We start from the raw sequence: 9,269 nt of genomic DNA, 5'->3' as shown, positions 1-9,269 counted from the left end.
AAGCAGTATAGCTATTTAAGGATTAATCAGTCATGGAGACATTAAAAGGAGCTCCTATGTCAGTTATAGACATAGTAAAGTTTCACGGAAAGCAAAAACCATGCAGGTTTGAATAATTAAAGGCCTCTTGTCTAAACGCTTAATCCAAGCTCACATCCTGCTGAAAGATGACCTAGAGCTGAGCATAGGGCCGCCTGTTATTGTTCTAGTGATCATTAGTAAATAATGTCACAAGCAGTTGATTTGGTGACTCTTGCAGTATCCACTGGGTTACTGCACCTTCCTGAGGGATCACCAAACAGGGGAGAAAGGACAAAGTGGAGGAATTCCTTTATGGAGGGAGACACGCAGCTATTGCATGTGATCAGAGAAATGCATTCGGAGATTAGCAAGCTAGAAAAAGAAAACAAAGAGCTGCGGGGAGAACTGAGCCTAACTGGACACAAGACAGTTAATGCAAAGGAGAGAGAGGTGAGACCCAGAATCACGTGTGAGCTACAGCAAAGTGAGGAGGTCACATGCAAAGGAGTCCTGCGCAGGAATGTCTCTGCCGGAGCCAATGACATAATGCAAGAACAAACAGGTATTATACCTTGTGTCCATATTAACTAGAGAAAATACATTCCCTATGGCAAAATGTGAATGATGGCACATCATGATGACACAAAAGAACCAAATTGTTTACTATTTACCATGTTATATTATACTAACTATAATATTTAAAACCACAATAGGCTTAAAAAAGCAGCAATCTATTTACCCTATATACACAGAGTCAGGGCATACACAAACACACAATGGGGTTCATTTACTAAAAGCAAATAGACTGTGCACTTTGCATAGGGCAGTTGCACTCTGCAAGTGCAGTTGCTCCAGAACTTAGTAAATGAGGTAAAGCTTCACTTTGCAAAGAGTACCCAATCACGTGCATTTTTGCTTGCACATAATTGTATGATGCAAGTCAACATAGCTTCTGCTCATTTACTAAGCTGTGGAGCAACTGCTCTTGCAGAGTGCAGCTGCAACGTGTATTTGCCTTTAGTAAATCAATCCCCAGATCAGGGTAGACACACACACACACACACACACACAATATCACGGCAAACACAAAAACGCTTAAATACAATGTTAGGGCAGAAACAAACACATGCACAGGGTCCAGGAATCCACACTTACACACACAGTGTCAAGGCAGACACATACATACATAGTGTCAGGGCAGGCACAAACATACACAGTGCCAGGGCAAACACACATATACACAGTCTCTAGGCATCCACACATACATACACAATGTCAGAGAGAACACAAACACATACACAGTGGGGTTGATTTACTAAAGGCAAATCCACTTTGCACTACAAGTGCACTAAAAATGCACTTGGAAGTGCCCTTGGAAGTGCAATCGCTATAGATCGCTGTAGATCTGAGGGGAAGTTATGAAAGGAGGGGAAGCTCTGCTGATTTTATCATCCAATCATGTGCAAGCTAAAATGCTGTTTTTTATTTCCCTTGCATGTCCCCCTGAGATCTACAACGACTTTACTTCCAAGTGCACTTTCAGTGCATTTTTAAGTGCACTTGCAGTGCAAAGTGGAGTTACCTTTAGTAAATAGCCCCCAGTGTCTCTGCATCCACACATACACAGTGTCAGGGCAGACATGCATACATATACAGTGTCCAGCAATACACACATACTGTACATACACAGTGTCAGGGCAGATACACATACATACACAATGCCTAGGCATCCACGCATATGCAGTATCAGGGTAAACATTTATACACAGTGCCAGAGCAGACACACACTCTCGGTGCCATGACAGACACACATACAGTCAGGGTACACACACACACAGTGTCAAAGCAAACACATGCACATGCACGGACTGTCAGGGCAGACACACACAGTTATGACATATATATATAAAATATGTGCAGAGCACAGAGAAGAGACAAACAACACAGTCACAGCATATGCAGCACACAAGGCATACATAGAGCATACAAATACTATATAAGACAACTTAACCTCCCTGGTGGTATGATTATTTCGGATTTTAGGTGCTGAAAGCGGTACAATTATTTTGCATGGAAATTTGGCGTTTTATATTGTAGGTCTGTAAATCTTAACAATAACACACTTAAATCTGTCCAAACCAGAGTCTAGTAGATATCCCGGGTATGATAAAGTTTGAAACACAAAAACATAAATTATAATATAATAAATAAAAATAAATAATTAAAAAAAATAAAAAAAAATAGTAATAAAATAAATTTCCCCACAATTCACTATCGCTCAATTCTGCAAGTGTTCTAATTTACTATCGCTGTTTTCTAGCTGGTCTAAAGCCACTTTTGACGTAAAGGGACACTTTTTGGTTGCTATGGACAATCTCCAGTTTCCAGGCAGAAAGAACAGTATATATCACATAAAACTGCATGCAGGGCATGGGCCAGAGCACTGGGGACAAATGGGATGTGAAATGATTTCATACAGTACTGTAATCTGTAAGATTACAGTACTGTATGTGTTATGATTTTGACATTTTTTTGAATTTGCCGCCAGGCTCCGCCCCCGTGCGTCGCGCCGTTCGCAGGGAACGGAGCCTGGCACGGAGAGGCTTCGGAGGAGGACGGAGCCCTCGGACACTGCGGGGGACATCGCAGGATCCCGGGGACAAGGTAAGTAACGCCGCCCCAGGATCCTGCAATGCGATCCCGAGTGTGGCTCGGGATTACCGCTAATGGTACTGAATTTTAACCCCGAGCCACACTCGGGAATACCGCCAGGGAGGCTACGACATAGCTCCCAACTGTTCCTGATTTCGAGGGACTGTCCCTGATTTGGAGTAATGTCCCTCTGTCCCTCATTCCACCTCATTTGTCCCTCATTTTGGTCTGATCCATATAGATGTATATAAAATGCATTTTTTATCTATCAAAAAGTGTTTTCCAGTGCTAAACCTTTCATCTGATTTCTAAATTGCTGCATTTGTAAATCCCAAAAGCCAATATAAAGGAATAGTAGTGGTAAAAAAAGCACTTGTGGGTTTAACAAATCTTGTTTTTTTGTATAAGTCTCCTTTAAGGGGGTGTGGCAAGGGGTGTGTCCTCTGCCTGCAGACTTTTGCTGATAGGTGTCCCTTGTTCCCATCTCAAAAAGTTGGGAGGTGTGCTTAAGAGAGTGTTGCGGTATATGTTGTTGAAGAGTATTGAGGCTGCATGGTGGAATTTACATCTCTGCTCTTAATGCCACACCGACATTCTCCTGTAATAAAATGATGTATGTGTGTGATGGATTTCCCTGTTTTATGTCTGTAAGATGAAGGCTAGGATCTAGCCAATTATGATGGCTTGGGTGGACCACAAGCTGCAAGATTTCAATTTCCCAAGTGTGTGGAATACCTGGCAGGAAGAAGGTATACCACCCACCTGGGAAAGTGGAATATTTGCAGCAGCTGGTGAACACTAAGGGGGTTATTTACTAAAGGAAAACCCACTTTGCACTACAAGTGCACTGCAAGTGCAATTGGAAGTGCGGTTGCTGTAAATCAGAGGGGGACATGCAAGGAAAAACAAAAAACAGCATTTTAGCTTGTACATGATTGGATGATAAAAACAGCAGAGCTTCCCCTCATTTCAGAACTTCCCCTCATATCCACAGCGACTGCACTTCAAAGTGCACTTGCAGTGCACTTGTAGTGCAGAGTGGATTTGCCATTAGTAAATCAACCCCTAAGCATTGTTTTTTTTTTGACCCACTGGAAAGATAAACATATTTCGTCTTTTTTAGCAGGCATGTTTGTGTTAAATAGGGGCCCTGTGTTAACAGGGTCACTTTAAGCTCATCTGAGACAGGATCGGGGCCACCTTCAGACTTTTGAAGTAATGTCATTGTACACATCTTGCAAAATACTACTGTGTACATGCTGTGAGCCTGTGAATTATGTTTTTTGCAACTGTGCAATTACAGTGCCTTGAAGAAGTATTCATACACCTTGAAATTTTCCACATTTTGTCATGTTACAACCAAAAATGTAAATGTATTTTGTTGGGATTTTATTTGGTAGACTAACACAAAGTGGTGCATAATTGTAAAGTGGAAGGTAAATTATAAATGGTTTTCAACATTTTTTACAAATAAATACAGTCATGCTCAAAAGTTTGCATACCCTGGCAGCTCTCAAATGGATCCACTAAGCAGGCTAGACACTGAGCCATAAGGGGGTAGAAAAGAACAGTCAAAAGACCTGCGTAACAAGGTAATGAAACTTTACAAAGATGGAAAAGGATATAAAAAGATGTCCAAAGCCTTGATCACTTATTAAGAAGTGGAAAATTAGGGGCTCTTTTGATACCAAGCTAAGGTGAGGTAGACCAAGAAAGATTGCAGCCACAACTGGCAGAAGAATTGCTCAGGATATAAAGAAAAACCCACAGGTAACCGCAGGAGAAATACAGGCTGCTCGCCAAAAAGACAGTGTGGTTGTTTTTAAGGAGCACAATTCAATGATACTTGAACAAATAAGAGCTGCATTGTTGAGCTGCCAGAAGGAAGCCTTTACTGCACCAATGCCACAAAAAAGCCAATGAGGCATGTCAATGTGTTGTTGGGCATATTGTAACCAGGCTTTTTTGTGGAACTTGTACAGTAAAGGCTTCTTTCTGGCAACTTGATCATGCAGCTCTTCTTTGTTCAAGTATCATCATATTGTGCTCCTTAAAAAACAACCAAACCATCTTTTTCCAGAGCAGCCTGTATTTCTCCTGAGGTTACCTCAGTTCCTGTGGCAGTTGTGGCTGAAATCTTTCTTGATCTACCTGACCTTGGCTTGGTATCAAGAGATCCCCAAATTTTCCACTTCCTATTGAGTGATTGAACAGTACTGACTTGCATATTCAAGGCTTTGGATATCTTGTTATATCCTTTTCCCTCTTTGTAAAGTTTCACTACCTTGTTATGCAGGTCTTTTGACTGTTCTTTTCTACCTCCTCATGGCTCAGTGTCTAGCCTGCTTAGTGCATCCATGTGAGAGCTAACAAACTCATTGACTATTTATACACAGACACTAAATGTGATTTCAAAAGCCACAAATGTGGGAAATTAACCTTTAATTGCCATTTTAACCACCTTCTGTGTCTGTACCAAGGCCAAACATTCCAGGGTATGTAAACTTCTTATCAGGGCCATTTGGGTGATTTCTGTTATCATTATGATTTAAAAAGGATCCAAAAAATATGTGATAATAAATGGCTTCATGTGATTGCTATCCTTAAAAAAAGACAGTTTTTTGGTATGATCAGTCATATTTTCAATATTAATGCCAAAAATTCACAATTTCTGCCAGGGTATGCAAACTTTTTAGCACAACTGTATGTGAAACTCATGGCCTGCATTTGTATTCAGCCCCTTTACTCTGATACCCCTAACTAAAATCTAGTGGAACCAATTACCTTCAGAAGTCACCTAATTAGTAAATAGAGTCCACATGTGTGTAATTTAATTTCAGTATACCTGTAAATACAGCTGTTCTGTGAAGCCCTCAGAGGTTTGTTAGAGAACTTTAGTGAACAAACAGCATCATGAAGGCCAAGGAACACACCAGACAGGTCAGGGATAAAGTTGTGGAGAAGTTTAAAGCAAGGTTAGATTAAAAAAAAAACATCTCAAGCTTTGAACATCTCACAGAGCAATGTTCAATCCATCATCCCAAAATGGAAAGATAATGGCACAACTGCAAACCTACCAAGACATGACCGTCCACCTAAACTGACAGGCCAGGCAAGGAGAGCATTAATCAGTGAAGCAGCCAAGAGGCACATGTTAACTCTGGTGGAGCTGCAGAGATCCACAGCTCAGGTGGGAGAATCTGTTCACAGGACAACTATTAGTCATGTACTCCACAAATCTGGCCTTTATGGAAGAGTGAGGGAGAAGCCATGTGGGGGACATAGCAAACATGTGGAAGAATGTGCTCTGGTCAGATGAGACCAAAATTTAGCTTTTTGGCCTAAAAGCAAAATACTATGTATGGCGGAAAGCTAACTGCACATTATCCTAAACACACCATCCCCACTGTGAAACATGGTGGTGGCAGCATCATGTTGTGGGGATGCTTTTCTTCAGCAGTCACAGGGTAGGGGTCAGAGTTGAGTCAGAGTCAGAGTTGATGGGAAGATGGATGGAGCCAAATACAGGGCAATCTTAGAAGGAAACCTGTTAGAGTCTGCAAAAGGCTTAAGACTGGGGTAGAGGTTCACCTTCCAGCAGGACAACCAATGACCCCAAACATACAGCCAGAGCTACAATGGGATGGTTTAGATCAAAGCATATTCATGTGTTAGAATGGCCCAGTCAAAGTCCAGGCCTAAATCCAATTAAGAATTTGTGACAAGACTTGAAAATTGCTGTTCACAGATGCTCTTCATCCAATCTGACAGAGCTTGAGCCATTTTGCAAAGAAAAATGGGCAAAAATTTCACTCTCTAGATGAGCAAAGCTGGTACAGACTAACCCACAAAGACTTGCAGCGAAAGGTGGTTCGACAAAGTATTGGCCTGGGGATTGAATACAAATGCATGCCACACTTTTCAGATATTTATTTGTAAAACATTTTAAAAATCATTTATCATTTTCCTTCCACTTCACAATTATGTGCCACTTTATGTTGATCTATCAAATAAAATCCCAATAAAATACATTTACGTTTTCGGTTGTAACATGACAAAATGTGGGAAATTTCCTTGTCAAAAGAAGTTTATTGAGTATACAATATTATAAAGATACATAAAGTAAGTTTACAAGGATCTATAAAGTAAGCTCATTGTTTTACAATAGGGATTATATAGGTAAATATCATGAAATTTCAAATATTAAACATTGGGTTCACGTAAACCTAAATTAAAGATATATATCATTTCCTTAGTTACTTTTGTAGGTATTTAAATGATTTATACCTACTATATGTATTGTTTACAGGTAGAGTGTATATAGGTCAAATAAATTCTGAGAATGAGCTTTAATCGTAAGGTGGAGAAAAGGAAAGAGAAAGAAGAAAAAGGGTAGAAAGGCAGAGGTATGGTCCACAAGTTTGTCCCGCTCGTCAGTTTATTATTCTTTTTAGTTCTCTTTGAAGCCTTAGAATGGGTGTCTCTGTAAGTCATTTAATCTGTTACCATGGCAACAGGACAGAGTCATTGAAATTTGACAGGAACTGTTGTTTTATCCAAGGATGCCAAAGTTTTTCAAATTTTGGAATTTGATTTTGATCGATGGCTACCATCTTAGCATGGGACATTGTATTATTCATTCTGTGAATTGTTTCTGCTAGTACCAACGTAGGAGATTTCCATGCTTGGCCACTGTTTGTTTTGCGCCATTATTAGTTGGATCATAAGTTTGAATTGAGAGAGTGTTAACCATTCCGGTTTTAGATTAAGTAAAGTTATATATGGATCTGGTTGTATTATTTTTTTAAATATTTTAGATGCAATCACGAAGACTTCCTTCCAGAAGGTTTGGATTACTGGGCACGTCCACCATATGTGTAAATGTGTGCCTATTTCTGGGCATCCTCGAAAACAAAGAGCTGAGGTATTAGGTGAATATTTTGCCACTCTAGCGGGTAGGACTTTATAATTTGTCTCCAGTGCTAAGATGTTGGGTGAGGATGACTTAGATGTGAGCCATATGTTAGACCAGTCCGTGTCTTCTAAAGTTCGTCCCAGGTCCTCCTCCCACCTCTGAACGTAAGAGGGTCTATTAAGATTTACTACTCCATATAATTGATTATAAAGTGATGAAATTGTACCTTTAGCAAATGGATCTTTTGTACAGATTGATTCAAAAATGGATAATTGGGATAATGGTGTATCCCCCTTTAGGAATGGTGTATAGAAATTTTTGATTTGGAGATATCTAAATATCTCAGAGTTTGGTAGATCATATTTTTCTCTAAGCGATGGGAATGAAAGGAATGATTTAGATGCTATGAAGTCATTTAGTGTCTGAATGCCTGATGTTGTCCAAGCTTTAAAAGAATTGGGGTAGATCCATGCCGGATAAAAGGCCGGATTTCTGATAAAAGAAAGGAGAGGATTGTGTGGAGATTGTAACTGATATTTGGTTTTTAGTTTATCCCAGAGAGATAAGAAGTGTTTAGTTATGGGATTATGAATTTTAAAGCGGTCTTTAGGATCAAGCCATAACAAGTTTGATATTAATAGAGGGTCATTTTCTGAAGCCTCTATAAATACCCATAATGGGATTTCCTGTTTTGCATGGTATTTGGACAGACTGGCCAAATGTGCTGCTCTGTAGTAGTTAGTAAAATTAGGGTATCCCAGGCCTCCTTTATTTTTGGGAAGATGTAGTGTGTGTATAGGTATACGTGGTTTAGAAGAGCCCCATATAAACGAAGTTGCTCTTTTTTGTACTATTCTCAAAAAATAGGAAGGAATTGGAATAGGGAGGACTCTGAATAGATAAAGCAATTTGGGTAGAATAGTCATTTTGATTGCATTAATCTTCCCTATCCAGGATAAAGGAAGTTGCGACCATTGTTTTATTAGATTTGTGATCTGTCTTAATACAGTAGGATAATTGGTTGAGAATAAGTCAGAATGAGATGCTGTTAAATGAATTCCAAGATATGGGATTGATTTTTCTGCCCATGTGAATGGGAGTGCAGCCCTTGCCGGGATCAATTCCATGTTTGTGAGCGAAATATTAAGCACTAGGCATTTCTTAGGATTAATCATAAGGCCGGATAGGGCTGCAAATCCATCAAGAGCTGGTATTAAGTTAGGACCAGAGACCTGTGGTGATGATAGAAAAAGTAATATATCGTCTGCAAATATACATAATTTGTGTGTAATACCTCCTACTTCAATGCCAGTTATAGTTTTGTTTGTTCTGATGTATTGGGCCATGGGTTCGAGTATAAGGGCAAATAATAAGGGAGATAATGGGCAACCCTGTCGGGTACCTCTTTCGATATTAAAGGCATCAGATTTGTATCCAGCGTATTTTATATAGGCTTTGGGTTTATTATATAATGCTTTGATCCATGTTAAAAAGTGGGGTCCAAAACCCCATTTTTGTAATGAATATTGCATATATTGCCAGGATACTGTGTCAAATGCCCTCTTAATATAGAGAGATAGAAAACATAAAGGGATTTTCCGTTTTTTAGCAATATGTGCCAATAACACTGCCCTGCGTATATTATCGCCTGCCTGTCTATTTGGCATGAAGCCTACTTGAT

General features: G+C 39.7%; 1 protein-coding gene across 1 annotated transcript in view; it reads left to right on the top strand.

Moving 5' to 3' along the window:
* Nucleotides 1-242: 242 nt before the first annotated feature.
* The window catches only part of CCDC195 (coiled-coil domain containing 195), a 64,819-nt gene continuing 55,792 nt past the window's right edge, over nt 243-9,269 (top strand). Inside the window, exon 1 of the mRNA XM_073629076.1 lies at nt 243-583. Within this exon, the coding sequence (XP_073485177.1) occupies nt 334-583 (250 nt within the window). The 5' untranslated portion in view covers nt 243-333. The remainder of the gene's footprint in view (nt 584-9,269) is intronic.

This window comes from Aquarana catesbeiana, linkage group LG04 (assembly GCF_042186555.1).
Source record: "Aquarana catesbeiana isolate 2022-GZ linkage group LG04, ASM4218655v1, whole genome shotgun sequence".
Lineage (NCBI taxonomy): Eukaryota > Metazoa > Chordata > Amphibia > Anura > Ranidae > Aquarana > Aquarana catesbeiana.
The sequence above is the reverse complement of the archived record's forward strand: the minus strand, read 5'-3'. Positions and strand labels throughout refer to the sequence as shown.